The sequence below is a fragment of the Cygnus olor genome, chromosome 10 (genome assembly GCF_009769625.2).
Source record: "Cygnus olor isolate bCygOlo1 chromosome 10, bCygOlo1.pri.v2, whole genome shotgun sequence".
Taxonomy (NCBI): domain Eukaryota; kingdom Metazoa; phylum Chordata; class Aves; order Anseriformes; family Anatidae; genus Cygnus; species Cygnus olor.
The window spans coordinates 9,310,405-9,325,727 of record NC_049178.1 but is presented as its reverse complement, the minus strand read 5'-3'; the positions used below and the strand labels follow the sequence as shown (position 1 = coordinate 9,325,727).

Here is a 15,323-nt window from a genome sequence, read left to right as displayed (position 1 = left end):
AGCGCTCGGCGGCGCTCGTCTCGCCCCGGCGGCCCCGCCCGGCCCCGCCGCTCTCCGCCCCCGCCGCCCTTTGGCCCCGGGGCCTGTCCCGGCGGAGCGGGGCACGGAGGGCGGTAAAGGAGCGGGGGGACGGGGAAGCGGGGAGCCGAGCCCCGCCGCCGAGCCCCCAGGCCCCCCGGCATGGCCGCCCCGCAGCTCACCGAGGGCACCGTGGCTGCGGCGGGGCAGAGCCTCTTCTACCGGCAGGCCCAACCGGGCGGGCGGGCGCCGCGGCTGAGCGTGCTGCTGCTGCACGGCATCCGCTTCTCCTCCGACACCTGGCTCCAGCTGCAGACGCTGGCCGTGCTGGCTGACGCCGGCCACCGAGCCGTGGCCATCGACCTGCCCGGTAAGGCGCGGGCGGCGCCGAGCACCGGCAGGTGGAGGCCGCTCGTGCCCGGTGCCCGGTGGCGGGCCCCGAGCCGCCGCTGCCGCCCGTCGTCCCGCGGGCGACGTGTGACACGGACCCTTGGGTGACGTCCCGCTCTTGTCCCGCGCCACAGGGCTGGGGCGCTCCAAGGACGCCGTGGCCCCCGCGCCTGTGGGGCAGCCGGTGCCAGGGGATTTCCTGAAGGCCGTCGCGGAGGCGCTGAGCCTCGGTCCGGCCGTGGTGGTCAGCCCCTCGCTCAGCGGCATGTACTCCTTGCCCTTCCTCTTCCAGCACGGGCACTTGGTGAAAGCCTACGTGCCCGTGGCACCCATCTGCACCGACAAGTTCCCGGTGGAGCAGTACGCCCAGATCAAAGTAAGGGCGATGGGGGGCACGAGGAGGGGGGCAGGAGCACATCTCCTCTCCGTCCTGGGCCGGGAGCATCTCCCTCCCCGTCCCCATCTCCCGTCTCCCGGGGGACAGAGATCGGAGATGCTTCTGCCGTCCACACGATGCTTTGGTGGGCACGGAGGAGAGCGAGCATCTCCCTGCCTCATCCTCAGTGTGCTCCCTTCTGCAGACGCCCACGCTGATCGTGTACGGGGACCAGGACGTGGAGCTGGGCCAGGCCAGCCTGAACAACCTGCGGCACCTCCCTGAGCACCAGGTGCTGGTGCTGCAGGGCGCCGGGCACGCCTGCTACCTGGACAAGCCCGAGGAGTGGCACCGCGGGCTCCTGGCCTTCCTACAGCAGCTGGAGTGAGCGGGATGGGGCACGGGGCCAGCGGGGGAGCCTGGCACCACCCCCCCCACCAGGAGCAAATAAAGATGCGAGCTTTGCTGCTGCCCTCCTGCTTCATTCTCCCCGGTTCCCACCTCGCCTTCCACTGTCCTCTATGGCCACCGTGTTATGCACATCAGGTGACAGCCACCGAGGAGGGCCAGGACATCCGGGTGTTTGGCCACAGGGCATTGCTCCCGTGTCCCGGCCTCCTCCGCCTCCTCCCTCTCCTCCTCTTCCTCTTCCCACCCCTCTGGCCGCGCACCCACACCCAGGGTAATCCGAAGGGGCTTAAAAGGTGACTGCCAGCCCTGGCTGTCCCCTGCCCACGGTGGCAGCAGCGCGTTCAAGCACCCAGGGGATTTATTGCCGTGAACAGATGGAGGGGCGGGGAGGCCAGACAGACGCCTGGTCGGACAGACGGAGGGACAAACCGTGCCCACCACCTGCCTTTCCCCCCTTGGAGCTGCTGAGCCGGCCGCTCGGGGTGCAGATGGGGCCAGCGGCAGGGTGCCAAGCCCCCCTGCTCTCCATACTCCCCCTCCAAGCCTGCCTGGGCTTTAGCTGCTTACGCCAGGGCCCAGGAGGATTTAGTGGGGCCGCAGGGGCGGGGGGTGACACCGGCAGGGTGGCAGCGTGCGGCCGCCCGCGCTGGGGACACCTGCTTGGGGGCGCGGGGCGGGGGGCAGGAGCCTCCCAGCACCCTGCTGCCCTCAGTGGGTCCGGCATGGTGTGAGGGGGGTCCTCACCACATCCCTCTCCCGCCGTCCAGACGGGCTCCAGGGTGCTCCCAGCAGCACCCCTGGGTGCCGGAGGGCCCTCGGGTGCCGGCCGCCATCCCCGGCCCTGCCCGCCCGGTGCCCTTGAGCCCTTTGAGCCCTGCCAGCTGATCGGCTTCCAGGAAACAAAACGCAATTACAAAGAGGGGCGATGTGCGAGCCAAGGGGGGGGGGGGTGGGGGGGGGGTGGGCAGGAATGTCCCCAGCGGTGGCAGATGGCCTTACCCAGGGTGCATTGTTCCTTTCAGTGTCTCTTATCCGCTGTAATAGGATCCCGGAGGGAGGGATGTGGGAGAGGGGAAGAGCGAGGGGGGCCCCAGCGGGCCGGGGTGGGGGCCGGGGCTGCCAGCCTGGCCCGAGCCCGTCAAGCGGCTCATTGTCCCTGCCCCGGGTGTCACTCGGCGGCACCGGCAGCATGTGGCACTGAGCGGGGCCGGCGGCGGCACCGGGCGCACGGAAAGGTACCGGACGGGCGGCACCCGGGGGGGGGGGGGGGGGGACGGACGGCACAGACGTTTCCTTCTGGGAAATGGGGGCGGGGGGGGGTGCCCGCCCTGTCGTGTCCCCCCCCCCCCCCCCCCCGCCACCACCTCCTCCTGCCCCCCTCGGGGCTGGCAGCTCCGACGCCGCGCAGGGGACAGGGACAGGGACAGGGACAGGGACAGGGAGGTGCCCATCGGCACCCAGCCCCCGGCCCCGCCGCTCCCTCCCTCCCTCCCCCCGGCGGGCGGGGGGACACGGACACTCCCCCCCCCCCCCCCCCCGCCCCCGTGTCCCCTCTTTTGTCCCCGCTGGGTCCCCGCTGCCGCTCACCCAGGGGTACAGAGACACCCCCCCCCCAAAAAAAAAAAAAAAAAAAATCCCGTTTCCCCGATGTGCCGTGGTCGGCGGGGAGCCCTGGCAGAGCCCCCGAAATAGCCGTGCCCCCCCCCCCCCCCCCGGGCCCGGCCCCGACACGGGTGCTTTGTTTCCCAGCCCGCTTGGCATCGCCGCCGGCAGCCAGCCGGGGCCGCCCACCCGCGGCCGGACACGCGGCGATTGTCCTCCCCTGCTGTCCCCTCCCCTGCTGGCACCGCGGGGACGAGCCGCCCCCGGGCCGGGGTGCTGCTTGGGGGGGGGGGGGGGGGTGCCGCGGGGCCGCGGCGGCCTCGGTTTCTCCTCGGCATGGTGGGCGTGCAAAGCCGGACCCCCTCCCGCAGCCCGCTCCCTGCAGGCAGCCGGCCCCTGCCTCGGTTTCTCCTCTTCTGGGGGAGGGGGGGGGAGCAGAGTCTGGGTCTCCCCCCCCCACACCCCCCCCCGCTATGGACAGGAGCCAGAGCGGGGCTGGTCCCACCCGCCCAGGGGTCCGCAGCGCACCAGGCCACCCCTCTGCATCCCCGGTGCTGGCAGCTGGGTGTGGTGGCAGGGGGGATGTACCCCGGTCAAGTCCCCGGCTTCCCCCCCAAAGGAGACTCCCGCCCCCCCCCCCCAGTCCCCCAGGCCATGGCATCGCCGGACGGAGCGAGCGGCGCGGAGGGTGGCCCCGAGGAGCCGGAGGTCAGCATCACCCTGACCCTGCGCATGCTCATGCACGGCAAGGTAACTGCTGGAGGGGGGCCGTGCTGGAGCGCCCACCCCCCTGGGGATGAGCATCTCCAGGAGGATTCCTTGCCCCCATCCTAAGCCCGGGCTCTCCTCGCCCCTGCCAGCTCTGCCCCGGTGTCACCAGCTGCGTGTCCCCGGGGCCGGGCTGGGGCGCTGCCCACTAACGGGGCTGCCCTGGCCTCTGCTCCCGCAGGAGATCGGCAGCATCATCGGCAAGGTAAGAGCTGGGGGGCCCTGGGCTCTGCTGGCCCTGGGGGCTCCTGGCCCTGACCACCGGCCCTGTTCCTCTCCCCGCAGAAAGGAGAGACGGTTAAGAGGATACGAGAGCAGGTAAGGGCGTACCGGGCAGCTGCGGGTTCCTCTGTCCCGGTGCCTCCCACCGTCTGGCAGGGTCCCTGCCCAGCCCGGGCACCTCAGGCTGGACGCACGGGGCGGTGGGATGGGGAGAGCCCGGGGGCACAGGGAAAGGAAAAGCCGGAGGGGGGCAGCATCAAGGATGAAGCCCCCGGTGAGCTCTCTGCCAGGGGGGAGGTCAAGCCCAAGGGCCTGCAACGTGCTGCCCCCCCCCCCCCGTGCTGGCCGAGCACAAGGCCCCCCTGACAGGGCGCGCCACCGTCCCCAGAGCAGCGCACGCATCACCATCTCGGAGGGGTCCTGCCCCGAGCGCATCACCACCATCACCGGCTCCACCGATGCTGTCTTCCGTGCCGTCTCCATGATCGCCTTCAAGCTGGAGGAGGTGGGCAGCCCCCCCTTCCCCAGCAAGGTGCCGGGAGCCCCCCCCTCCCCCCAATGCCTGGGGGTCCAACGCCAGGCGTGTGTCCCCCCCCCCCTCGCCTCCGCAGGACCTGGGAGCAGGGAGCGCCGAGGGGGCCGCGGCGGGCAGAGCGCCGGTGACGCTGCGCCTCGTCATCCCCGCCAGCCAGTGCGGCTCGCTCATCGGCAAGGCCGGAGCGAAGATCAGAGAGATCCGGGAGGTGAGGCTGGGGAGGCCAGGCCCCGGGGGGAGGCCCCGTCGCTCGCCCCACGGCTCAGGTGCCACCGCGCTCCCCGAGAAGTGATGCAGGAGCACAGCATCACCCCACGGGCCCCACGAAGGTCCCGGGAGGGGCTGGGGGGAGAGCGAGAGGCATCGAACACCCCCCCTCCCCCCCCAGCAGCCCCCTTTGCCTCCCCAGAGCACAGGGGCTCAGGTGCAGGTGGCTGGCGACCTCCTGCCCAACTCCACTGAGCGCGCTGTCACCGTCTCGGGGGTGCCGGACACCATCATCCAGTGCGTGAGGCAGATCTGCGCCGTCATCCTGGAGGTATCCACCCAGCCCCGGGCACGGCAGCCCGTGGGAGCACCCCTGCCCAGCCTGCCGGCGATGTGGGAGGCAGTAGGTGCTGGGGGGCGGGGGGGGGGTGCGCCCGACCCCATCTCATCCCCTCCACCTCCTTCCCTCCCTTTCCAGTCGCCTCCGAAGGGGGCCACCATCCCCTACCACCCTGGCCTCTCCCTGGGCACCATCCTGCTCTCTGCCAACCAGGTAAGGGGCTCGGGGCGGGGGGGCCCAGCCTCTGCCAGCAAGGGGTAGCTCTGGTGGGCTCGGGGCTTGGGGGCGGGGGTCTTCTTGCTGTCCCCTGTCTGTGCGGGCAGGGGTCCCCCCGTGGCCCCCAGCTGACACCCATCGTCCCCCCCAGGGTTTCTCCATGCAGGGGCAGTACGGTGGGGTCTCTCCAGCAGAGGTGAGTCTTTCCCACCCCCTGGCGCACGGGCTGCAGCCCCGTCCCTGTCCCCTGTGCTGGGGCACAGGTGGGACCCTGGGGGATGTCCCCGTGGGGACGAGGTGTGTGCCAGCCCCCAGCTGGAAGGGGCTGTGCGCTGCACGGGTGCCAGAGTCCGGCCTGAGGGATAAGGGGGCTCTGCCATCACCCCTGCCCTCCTGACGCCTCTGTCTCCTCGCAACACCCGGGCAGGTCACGAAGCTGCAGCAGCTGTCGGGGCACACAGTCCCCTTCACGTCCCTGGGCCACCCACCCTCCATGGTGCCAGGTGAGCTCCCCTTGGGGCTGGGCACTGGGGGGCTATGCCTCTTCTGACCTATTCCTGGCCCTGGCAAGGGCAAGGGGGTCCCTCTCCCTTGTGCCCTTCCCTGTCCCACCTCCTTGGTATGCCCTCCCCACCCCAAGACCCTTTTTTTGGTTTCCTGGGGTGCCCATGCTGCCCCGAGCCCTCCAGCCTCATGGCAGGAGACCAGTGCCCACATCTCATCCTCCCCACAGCCTCTCCCAACGGCTCCTTCAGGTCTGTCCCCACGGCCAGCATGGGGTTGGGGGGCACAGGGCTGCTGGAGACCCCCCTTAACACTTCCACCTCTCCCTCCAGGCCTGGACTCCAGCTCGCAGAGCAGCTCCCAGGAGTTCCTGGTGCCCAACGATGTACGTGTGGGTCCTGGGACCGGGGTGGGGGGGCCGTGGCTTGCACCCACCTGTGCCCCCTCCGCAGCCCCTGGGAGCTCCCTGCTCCAGCAGAGCGTGGCCTCGCAAAGTCCCGATTTTCCCCCGGGACGCCCGGCCCCGCTCAGCCTGGTTCTGCCCCCCCCCCCAGCTGATCGGCTGCATCATCGGCCGGCACGGCAGCAAGATCAGCGAGATCCGGCAGATGTCGGGCGCCCACATCAAGATCGGGAACCAGACCGAGGGCTCCAGTGAGCGGCACGTCACCATCACCGGGTCCCCCGTCAGCATCACCCTGGCTCAGTACCTCATCACCGCCTGGTAAGCTCCCCACCCCCCAAAAAGCAGCGGGGGGGAGGGGGGATGGGGGGGATGCTGGCTGCAAGAGTGGCACCTCCCAGCACCGCAGCTTTTGGGGACCCCCTCCACGTGAAGGTGGGCATCTTGAGGTCCTGAGACAATAGGGCAGGGCCCCGGGCCCCGCAGGGTCTCAGCCCCCCTGCCCCAGCGGGGTGCCCAGGATGCGCCGCAGGGACCCGTGCCTGAAGGGATGGGGCGTGGGGTCTACATGCCCTACAGCAGGCAGGTGACCCCCCCCCCCCTTTGTCACCGTGCCCCTCACCACCCTATCCCTCCCTCTTGCCCCCCCCCCCCCCAGCTTAGAGACGGCCAAATCTACCTCCCAGGTGCCACCCGGCCCTGGCTCCGTGGACCTCGGCGTGGGCTTCTCCCAGCCACTCGCCCCAGGCTCCGGCGCAGCCCTGCCTGCTGTGGCTGCCGCCCCGCCGGCCCTGCTGGGCACCCCCTACGCCCTCTCCCTCTCCAACTTCATCGGCCTGAAGCCGGTCTCCTTCCTGGCACTGTCCCCGTCCTCTGTGGCGGGTGCCAACGGCGGCACCGCCACCTACACGACCAAGATCTCGGCGGCCAACGGCACCAAGAAAGCTGACCGGCAGAAGTTCTCCCCCTATTGAGCCCTATTGAGCCCCTCCGCGGGTGGGTAAGGGGGGGGGTCCTGGGGCCACCCCCTGCCGAGGACACCCCCTGCCCGCCACCTTGTCCCCCAGCCCCTGCCAGGCACCCACCCCAGCATCCCATGCCCAGGGGATGGCGCTCCCAGGGTCGATGCCTGCTGGAGCAAAGGGTTTGCTCTGATGCGCGTCCTGGCAGCACTGTGCCCCCTCTTCCCTCCCACCCCCCCCCCAAGCTTTCCTACATGTCCCCTGGTATTGGTGAGGGGCCCCCCATCAGGGGGGCCACCCTCCCAGTGCCAGGTGTCCCTTGTCCTGTGTCCCTCGCCCTCCTGCCCATGCCCCTGCCCACAATGCTGCCCCTCTCCTGCCATCCCTGGCCCCGTGGGCTGCACCTGAAGGCCAGATCCTGCTGATGAGGGGCTGCCTGGGCTCTCTAGGGTCCCCCATCCCCTGGCTGTGTTGGGGGGGCCCTCCCCTGGCTGCCCTGTGGCTGTCACCTCCCTCCCAGCAACCCCCTCCGAGAGCCTGCTGGCTTGGAAATGCTGTATATATAAGTCTATATTTTTCCTCCTTTGTAACTTATCAATGGTTTAATAAAAAGATAAAATTTATGGGTGAAAAAAAAAAATTCCATCCCCCGGGGGGAGACACCCCCAGTTCTGGGGGTGACACCAGAGGGGTAGTGGTGGCCCTGTGGCCAGGGGTGCTGGCCCTTGGTCTCAAGCTCTCTGAAAGTCTTCCCAGAGCCCCCTCCCTGCCATGGACAGCTTTCCCCCAGTTAGTACGGGGGCAGGGGGGTCTCCCCTTCTGGATGGCAATGTGTCCCCCCAGCGTCCCCTCAGTGTCCCTGACTCCTTTCTTTCAAGAGAGGAGGTGCTGGGGGCCTGATTCCCCGCCCCAAGGGAGGGTCCCCAAGCTGCCGCCCAGAGCGCTGGTGTTACTGGTGTTAGTGGTGTTAGCTGGGCCGGGGAAGGGTGCAGGGGGGCCCGCTCCTTCCCTGCTGCGAGCGCCCTGGCAGGGGTCCCACAGGACAATGGGGGGTCCGTGTGGGAGCCCCTCAGCTTCCCGTGTCCCACATCCACGCAGCTGGGCCGTGCTGGCGGCTCCCAGCGTGCAGAAGGGAGATGAAGGCTCACGAAATCTGGTGTGGAAACTTTCCTCCACCACGCAAGCTCAGAGGGGAGGCAAAACCTGGACAAAGACCCCCCCAGGTCCAAGGGGCTGGGTCCCAGAGGGCTGATCAGGCCCTGCCCGGCGTGGTGGGACAGGGCTCCCTGCTCCTCAGCCGCTCTCCTCAGGAACTTGCCCTGGGATGGGGAAGCCCACCTTGCTCTGGTCCAGCCTGTTCCTGGGGCTGGGGCCGATGCAGCTGGAGCGGGTTTCCAGCGTGCACGTTGCTCGCTGGAGGAACTGCAGGAAGTTTTCCTGGACGGAGGCCTCCGAGACGGACAAACACAGCTCCTGGCCCAGGGGCCGGTTGAGGCAGCTGCGCCAGAGCCGGGCCAGCTCCTCCCGGATCTGGCGGTTCAGCAGCCCGTAGAAGAAGGGGTTGATGGCGAAGGAGGAGTAGGCGATCCAGGTGACCGTCATCTCCCCGTGCCCACCGCCCACCGCGCCAGCGGTGACGGAGGAGTGCAGGTGGAAAGCGAAGAAGGGCAGCCAGCAGCACAAGAACTGTCCCACGATGAGGACCAAGGTGAGGATGGCCTTGTGGCCTCCCAAAAAGCGCTCGGGCATCAGCCTGGGCAGCGGCAGGTTCCTGGCGGTGACGATGGTCACTTGGCTGGCAGCAGAGCCGGAGCGGTGCCCCGGGACAGCCGCCTGTGCCGGCATGGGCGCGTGCTGCAGGGACGCCAGCCGAGCCACTCGGTACACGCTGCAGTAGACAGCAAAGATGATGATGGTGGGCAAGACGAAGCAGACGATGCTGAAGATGATCACAAACGCCTTCTTGTGGGCCCCGGGGCTCCAGTAGACTGTGCACCGGCTTGCACTGGTGGCCCCGTTGTCTTGAGGCCAGCCCACCAACGCTAAGACAGTGATGAGAACGGACTTGACCCAAATGAAGACGACTCCGGCCACCGCCAGCCTGATGGTCATCTTGACCTCGTACCGCATGGGGTGGACGATGTAGTAGTACCGCTCCACACTGATGATGGAGATGGTGAGGATGGAGGCGCTGATGAAGCAGACATTCAGGAATATCAAGGCCTGGCACTCGGCAATGCTATAAATGACCCTGTCGAAGCAGGAGGAGCTGGAGATGATCCCCAGGGGCATGAGGAAAATGGCAGAGAGGAGGTCAACCGCGCAGAGATGGCAGACGAAGATGAACTTCCTGAGAAGGGGGGTTTTCAGGATGACGACCATCACCACTATGTTGGCCACCAAGGCGGTGATGGTGAGCAGCACCATGCAGAGGAGGCCGACAACCTCCTGCGCAGCGGACTGCTCTGGGACGGGGGGTGCTTCGAGGCCGTCTGTGGTGTTCGGCCCCACCCGGCTCGCCATGCCACCCGAGGACTAAGCCAGCAGCTCTGGTGCCCGTGTCACAGGGACAATTCTCCTGCCTCCCTTGGAGGGAAGCCCCACCGCAGCCATGGCCACTGTCTTCTTATGAGCAGGCCCCTTGCCTGTTGGGGAGAGGGTTGTGAAGGAGAAGGAGCAGAACAAGGAAGAGCCGTGGAGAAACCCATGGAGGGTCTCCAGAACGCCCCGGAGATGCTGGAGCAGGGAGAGGTGCCTGGGGAGGTGGCAGCAAACAGCTGGCACTGCCGGGACCCGCTGGCACCCCGGCCGACCTGACGGCCACCCTGTCCCCCTGCCCACGAGGGACAAAGCAAACCCCACGTGCCCCATCCCCGCAACCCCCGCTCTGGGTCCCCCTCCTCACAGCCGGGGGTCCCTGGGTGGCGGCGTGGGACCCACACACCTCTGCTCCTCGGGAGATGGGTGACGCTCCCCTCACCGCCGGGCCGCTCCTCCTCGCCGGCGCTGCTCCCACGGCGGGACTGGGGCTCCCGGAGGCCACGTCCCCCCCTGGTCCCCCCTTCCCCGCGGCTGTCACCCGTTAGTCATCGTGTTTGCCTGCCGCGGATGGCACCGGCTGTCACACCCGGGCTCTGCCTGCCCGCTGGCAGCAGCGGTCCCATGGGGATAGCTGCTGGGTCCTAGCAGCCGGCGGGTGCCACGGCAGGGGGGACCCAAGGGTCCCCAGCCCGTGGGGCCCTTCCCTCAGCAAAGTGCACAGCAAAGGGTGGGAGGGTGGCACGCCGAGGAGGGGGATCGGAGGGTGTCCCCCACGCAGGGGGATGTCACTTGGGCATCGGGGTGGGACAGCCAGGTGTCTCCGTGGGGACATGGACATGTTCCTGGGGGGACTCAGGGTACGGAGAGGGGCTTGGTGGGGCCAATGTGGCTGGCACGGCACCAAAGGGAGGGCAGGCGCTGCAGACATGGGGACAGGCCCCTCCACGCGTGGGCAATGCAGAGGGACAGCAGCACGTCTCCCTCGTCCGCATCCCCTCTGCAGCCCTGACACCACGGTGGTGGGCACCAGCCCGGCTACAGTGACGAGGGCAATCTGCTTGGCCAAGCCATTGGATTTCATCTCAAGTCTGCCGACACCGGTGGCTGCGACAGGCTGTGGCCCTCCCGGAGCCACCCACGCTGCAGGGTGACACCAGCCAGGGTGCCCCCTCTGCACCCGGCAGGAAAGCAAGGCACCGCTGGGCACGAGGCACGGCAGATTTATTGATGTCCAGAGCAGGCTGGGCCCCTCCGTCCCTCACCCCGGTGGAATGACTGGAGAGCCCAGAGCGCTGCGCTCCAGGCTTGTGGCACCGCCGCTGCCAGGAGGGGGATGCGAGGAGCCCAGGCGCCCTCAGAAGCGGAGCTGAACGAGGTAGCGGATCCGACACTGGCTCTCCTGATAGATGAGGTACTCGCTCTGGCTGAAGGAGGACTCCTTGTAGGCAGGCATGGGGATGGGCTTGCCCTGGCACACCAGCACCTTCTTCCCATCCAGCAGCACCTCCTCATCCCGCGCGGGGTCTGGGCGAGAAGACCCCGCACCGCATCAGCCCCGAGACCCAGCCCGTCCGCCCCATGCCCCCAGCCCCTCGTGCCCCAGTCTCACCTGGCTCGGTGCGGCCACAGGCCAGGACGCTGTCGTAGCCGGCAGGCGGCTGGCGCAGCGTGGGGTCGTCGCAGGTGATGCGGTACGGCTTGCCCAGGGCCACCTCCGTCAGGAACATGATGCCCACCCTCTGGGCTGTGCAGCCCACTGCCACCAGAGAAGGGAAGGGATGGGAAAGGGGTGATGGCGCCAGCACCAGCAGTCCCACCCAGCTGTTGCCCAGCACAGAAGGGGCTCAGCCCAGTGGGTGGCACGGGGATCTGGGCTTGCACCAACCCCACGGGCATCCCCATCGGCCTGGCATGCTCACCGTAGCAGGCAGACTTGCTGTTCTCAGAGGCGAAGTAGATGCCCCTGCCCACACGCCCACCCGAGTGGGGCATGATGCGCAGCCCATTCTTGAGGATGGCCGCGATCACCGCCACATTGGTGCCGTGCCAAAGCAGGCGCCGATGCTCCAGGTGGTCGTGGGCCTTGAAGGACTTGTCCTGGAGAGATGTGGAGCTAAGGGCTGGCCAGGGCAAGGGACGTGGGGCTGCCCCAGCTCAAGACCCCCCCGGACCAGAGATGTCTCCTGCAGACCAAGCCCAGTCCCAGGGGCACAGCCGGGCTTTTCCCAGGTGGGGACAAGCAGCTCGTTCTTCTCACCTCCCCCTCTCGGGCCACCACCCAGATGTTGAGGATGCGGGCCTTGTTCCCTGTCTGCACCACGTAGTTTTGGATCAGCTGCCGGGAAGGGAGACAGGGACGCGGTGTCACCGCAGGCAGCCATCCAGCCATGTCCCTGTCACGCCGCCAAGGAGGTGGCACTCGGAGGGCTGTGCACAGCCGGGCTCCCCGCAGTGCCCGTGGTCCCTGCGTGCCCGTGGGGATCTTTGCACCTGGTGCTCCCGGGAGGCCGGGTCCAGCAGGGAGAGCTGGCAGCAGAGCAGGGCGTAATCCTGGTCCAGCGGGTGGGCAACCTCCTCCTCCTCTTCCTCCGCCTTCTGCGCCTGCAAACTCTGTGCCACCTCGATGTCAGCCAGCACCTGGCAGGGACCGAGAAGGGACGCGGTCACGGGGGACCAGGGACCCTGCCATGGCACCGCCTCCCTGCCCCACGGGGACGGATGTCACTCGCCACTGGCCGGACGGCATCTCACCAGCAGCATGTCCTTCTTGGCACGCAGCAGGTCGGGGGAGTCGATGGGGGGCGGCCGTGCCCGCCCGAAGTTGTGGGGGACGATGGTGTAGAAGCGGGAGGAGAGTTCCTCCAGGCGGGCGGCCCGGGCGGGCTGCTCCCGCAGCGCCGCCTCCAGCTCCTCCAGCGCCTCGAAGCCCCGTGTGATCTGCTGCTTGCTCAGCTTCCCCAGCGGCATCTTCTTCACGTCTGGACAGGGGCAGAGGGGATGTTGTCACCCCCCTTTCCACGACAGGCACCCCCCCAGCCCTGCTCCTCCCTCAGTGCTCTTCCCAGCATCGCCGTGGTCCCGGCTGCCCAAGGGGACGCTCTGAAGACCACCAGCATCTCTGCCGCAACCAGCTGGGGCCCTCCCCGCCCCCCCGGCACCTCCTACCAATATTCATGGTCTTCATGGCGTCCCGGAACATGTCGCTGCTGAAGATGAGGGCCACCAGGTCCTGCGTGGTCTTGTCCAAGGTGCAGGGCAGCACACGCCGCTTGGAGACCTTCTCCCCGGCCACACCATCTGCCTGCAGGTGCAGCCCCCAGCTTCGCTGAGCTGAGAGAGGCTGTGGGCAGGCTCTGCCCGCTTGCCGTGACCAACACCACCCAGATGCCCACGGTGCTCCAGAGAGAGGCATGCCCCCTCCCACCCCATCTCAACCCATCATCCCAAATCTCTGCTTGTGGGCTGCTTCAGCTCTCACTCACAGAATCACAGAATATCCCGAGTTGGAAGGGACCCACAAGGATCATCGAGTCCAACTGCTAGCACCACACAGGTCTACCCAAAAATGCAGACCATATGACTCAGAGCACAGTCCAAATGCTTCTTAAACTCCGACAGGCTTGGTGCAGTGACTAAGTCCCTGGGGAGCCTGTTCCAGTGCACAACCACCCTCTCAATGAAGAACCACTGCCCTCGGGCAATGCCCTGGCTGCCCGCTCACCCTGACGGTGACCTCCAGCTCCTGCCCGGCCCCCGGCTGCACCTCGATGAGCGTGTACTTCCCCGGCTGGGCCACGAAGCTCTCCCGTGCCGCCCAGCTGTTCTTGGTCTTCTCTCGAAACTTCTTCTCAAAGTCCTTCTTGGCAGCTTCCAGAGAGGCGAAGGGCGTGAGCTTGGACTGGCCCACCTCCCCCTGGAGCAGACGCAGCGTCAGGGGCACCAAGCATGAACCGCGGGTGCCTGACATCCTTGCTGAGCTGTCACATAGCCTGGGGACATGTCCTTGATGCCCCCACCCCCAAGGAGGGCTTGTGGCAAAGCCACTCACTCTCTCATTTCGGAACGGGGAAGGTGGGATGGGGAAGCAGGCAGGGAGCACCTGGTTCTCCCTAGCCGCCTGGGGGACCCTGAGCACGGCTCCCCTTGCGGGGACGGCCGCAGGAGGATGGGCTCACCACGCGTCCCCAGCGGCTCCAGGTGCTGTAGGCGCCGCTGTGCTCAATCAGCTGGATGATGTAGAACTTGTTGTTGTTGGCGCTGATGTTGGTCTGGTTCAGGGTGCAGTCATAGTCCTCGTAGACCTACAGCAGGCAGCAGGCTTGGGGCTGCAACCAGGGTGGCATCTGGGGGGCAGAGGGGCACTCTGCGGAGCTGGGGGCGGGGGGGGTCTGCAAGGGGACTCGGGGCTGCCCCCGTGCCAGCAGGGCAGGGGCTCCCTCCCCGCCCCTCGCACGCCCTCCCCAGCTCCAACACGCACCGGGTGCCCCCACCCCACACTCACCTGTGCTCCCGTCCCTGCTCCCAGGGGGCACAGCCCATCGATGGTGGCTGGGGGCTTCTCCTTGGGGGCCGTCTTCAGGGCAACCAGCGTGGAGCTCCAGGCATCCTCCTCCTCCTCCTCCCTCCCCTTTGCTTTCTTGCCCCCGCGTGGGGGCTGTGGAGCGGGGGGAGCTCGGCGCTTGGGGCCCATAGGCAAGCTGCCCCCTTGGGGCTTCAGCCTCCGAGCAGGAGCCTGCGGGACGTGAGGGATATCGAGCGCCCTTCCGGGAAAGTCTGGCTGGGCTGTGCCTTGCCTGCCCTACGTCTACAGCCGGGGAGCCTGGCCAGGCGGGAGGAGGGGACTGCAGGGCTCCCCTCAAGCTGCTGGGGCTGGGGGCCGAGCCCCACGGCACCCCCGTGCCCCGGAGATCCTGGATTCCCCAGGCAGGAGGCTCACTGCGGGGAACCACAGCTGCTGGTGCCACGAACTGAGCTGGGCGAGGGAGAGAGTTTGCTGGAGCGGCAGGGAAAGCCCAAGGAGCCCTGCCCAGCCCCTCGCCTAGAGGGGGCACCGGGGTCCCCAACAAGAGGAGCGTGCCCCAGAGGGTCCCCGAGCCCTGTGCCCGCAGGAAAGCAAGCTCTGCCCTCCCTCCCCCGAAATGCCTCCCCCCAAATCGCAGCGCAGCGCCCTGCAGGGCGAGGTGCTGGGGCTCGGGGGGGCTCGGACAGCCCCTCGCCACCTGTGCCGTCCTCTCCCCTCCTCGCAGTGGGTGCTGGGGGCAGCAAGGGGAGCGAGGGGAGGGGAACGGTGCAGGGGGCAGCCCTTGCCAAAATTTCTCACTCTCCCCAAAAAAGCAGGCAGCAGCCAAGGACAAGCGGAATCAGCAGGCAGGCCAGCACGCCTCCGGGCAGCAGCCCCCTCGGTGCCGTTCAGAAAACAGCCTCCGAGGAACCAAAACCCATGTTTGTGCCGAAGCTGTGTTTTGCAGGTGGAGTCTCCTTTCTCTTCAGTACCTCGGCAGGCGAGAAATGACCGCAGGAACACTTCCCAGCTGGTTTCTGTCAGTCGGCAGCCCGGCTCCCCAGGGGGCAGGCGGCAAAACAGTGTCACCGCGCCTGCCCAGAGCATCCTGGAGGCCCCGCTGGCTGCTGGCAGCTGGTCTCGGGTTTGGAGACCGTTCAGAGACAGCGACAGGCGACAGCCTGACGTGCTGCGCGGACTTCTAACATCTGCAAAACGTGGTGCTGTCCTTCCTGCCAAGGTGACGCAGGGGACAGTGCCGCTTGGGTGGCTTTGGAGCTCCCCAGCTCACAACAGCCGAAGCCCACACAAGCAAGGGGACGGCCCC

The 15,323-nt window shown here is 68.1% G+C and overlaps 4 protein-coding genes across 4 annotated transcripts; 2 read left to right on the top strand and 2 right to left on the bottom strand.

Moving 5' to 3' along the window:
• Positions 1 to 24: 24 nt before the first annotated feature.
• Positions 25 to 1,249, top strand: LOC121075524 (protein ABHD14B-like). The gene is made up of 3 exons (XM_040568910.1): positions 25 to 388; positions 543 to 784; positions 990 to 1,249. Exons 1-3 carry the CDS (start codon positions 181 to 183, stop codon positions 1,170 to 1,172), a joined length of 633 nt encoding a protein of 210 aa, XP_040424844.1. The 5' UTR covers positions 25 to 180; the 3' UTR covers positions 1,173 to 1,249.
• Positions 1,250 to 2,163: 914 nt separating this feature from the next.
• On the top strand, positions 2,164 to 7,568 carry PCBP4 (poly(rC) binding protein 4). The gene is made up of 13 exons (XM_040568907.1): positions 2,164 to 2,430; positions 3,449 to 3,547; positions 3,747 to 3,770; positions 3,851 to 3,883; positions 4,176 to 4,292; positions 4,399 to 4,530; positions 4,732 to 4,860; positions 5,008 to 5,082; positions 5,237 to 5,281; positions 5,513 to 5,588; positions 5,922 to 5,974; positions 6,144 to 6,313; positions 6,651 to 7,568. Exons 1-13 carry the CDS (start codon positions 2,185 to 2,187, stop codon positions 6,964 to 6,966), a joined length of 1,515 nt encoding a protein of 504 aa, XP_040424841.1. The 5' UTR covers positions 2,164 to 2,184; the 3' UTR covers positions 6,967 to 7,568.
• A 19-nt stretch (positions 7,569 to 7,587) lies between these two features.
• Positions 7,588 to 10,013, bottom strand: LOC121075522 (probable G-protein coupled receptor). The gene is made up of 2 exons (XM_040568908.1): positions 9,899 to 10,013; positions 7,588 to 9,599 (listed from the first exon to the last, which is right to left on the bottom strand). The coding sequence occupies exon 2, from the start codon at positions 9,475 to 9,477 to the stop codon at positions 8,248 to 8,250; it is 1,230 nt and encodes a 409-aa protein (XP_040424842.1). The 5' UTR covers positions 9,478 to 9,599; positions 9,899 to 10,013; the 3' UTR covers positions 7,588 to 8,247.
• A 686-nt stretch (positions 10,014 to 10,699) lies between these two features.
• Positions 10,700 to 14,538, bottom strand: PARP3 (poly(ADP-ribose) polymerase family member 3). The gene is made up of 10 exons (XM_040568905.1): positions 13,997 to 14,538; positions 13,671 to 13,796; positions 13,217 to 13,408; positions 12,661 to 12,796; positions 12,247 to 12,473; positions 11,986 to 12,132; positions 11,753 to 11,830; positions 11,415 to 11,592; positions 11,105 to 11,251; positions 10,700 to 11,019 (listed from the first exon to the last, which is right to left on the bottom strand). Exons 1-10 carry the CDS (start codon positions 14,183 to 14,185, stop codon positions 10,850 to 10,852), a joined length of 1,590 nt encoding a protein of 529 aa, XP_040424839.1. The 5' UTR covers positions 14,186 to 14,538; the 3' UTR covers positions 10,700 to 10,849.
• Between the last annotated feature and the right edge of the window lie 785 nt (positions 14,539 to 15,323).

Excerpts from the sequence above, each read along its gene's own strand:
- LOC121075524 (XM_040568910.1), top strand. The coding sequence starts at position 181 with ATGGCCGCCCCGCAGCTCACCGAGGGCACCGTGGCTGCGGCGGGGCAG. Across the intron at positions 389-542 it reads CGTGGCCATCGACCTGCCCG|GGCTGGGGCGCTCCAAGGAC; the intron begins GTAAGGCGCGGG and ends CCCGCGCCACAG. Across the intron at positions 785-989 it reads AGCAGTACGCCCAGATCAAA|ACGCCCACGCTGATCGTGTA; the intron begins GTAAGGGCGATG and ends TCCCTTCTGCAG.
- PCBP4 (XM_040568907.1), top strand. The coding sequence starts at position 2,185 with ATGGCCTTACCCAGGGTGCATTGTTCCTTTCAGTGTCTCTTATCCGCT. Across the intron at positions 4,293-4,398 it reads TCGCCTTCAAGCTGGAGGAG|GACCTGGGAGCAGGGAGCGC; the intron begins GTGGGCAGCCCC and ends TCGCCTCCGCAG. Across the intron at positions 5,282-5,512 it reads GTGGGGTCTCTCCAGCAGAG|GTCACGAAGCTGCAGCAGCT; the intron begins GTGAGTCTTTCC and ends ACACCCGGGCAG.
- LOC121075522 (XM_040568908.1), bottom strand. The coding sequence starts at position 9,477 with ATGGCGAGCCGGGTGGGGCCGAACACCACAGACGGCCTCGAAGCACCC.
- PARP3 (XM_040568905.1), bottom strand. The coding sequence starts at position 14,185 with ATGGGCCCCAAGCGCCGAGCTCCCCCCGCTCCACAGCCCCCACGCGGG. Across the intron at positions 12,797-13,216 it reads AGCTGGAGGTCACCGTCAGG|GCAGATGGTGTGGCCGGGGA; the intron begins GTGAGCGGGCAG and ends CTGCACCTGCAG. Across the intron at positions 12,133-12,246 it reads CCAAGAAGGACATGCTGCTG|GTGCTGGCTGACATCGAGGT; the intron begins GTGAGATGCCGT and ends GGTCCCTGCCAG.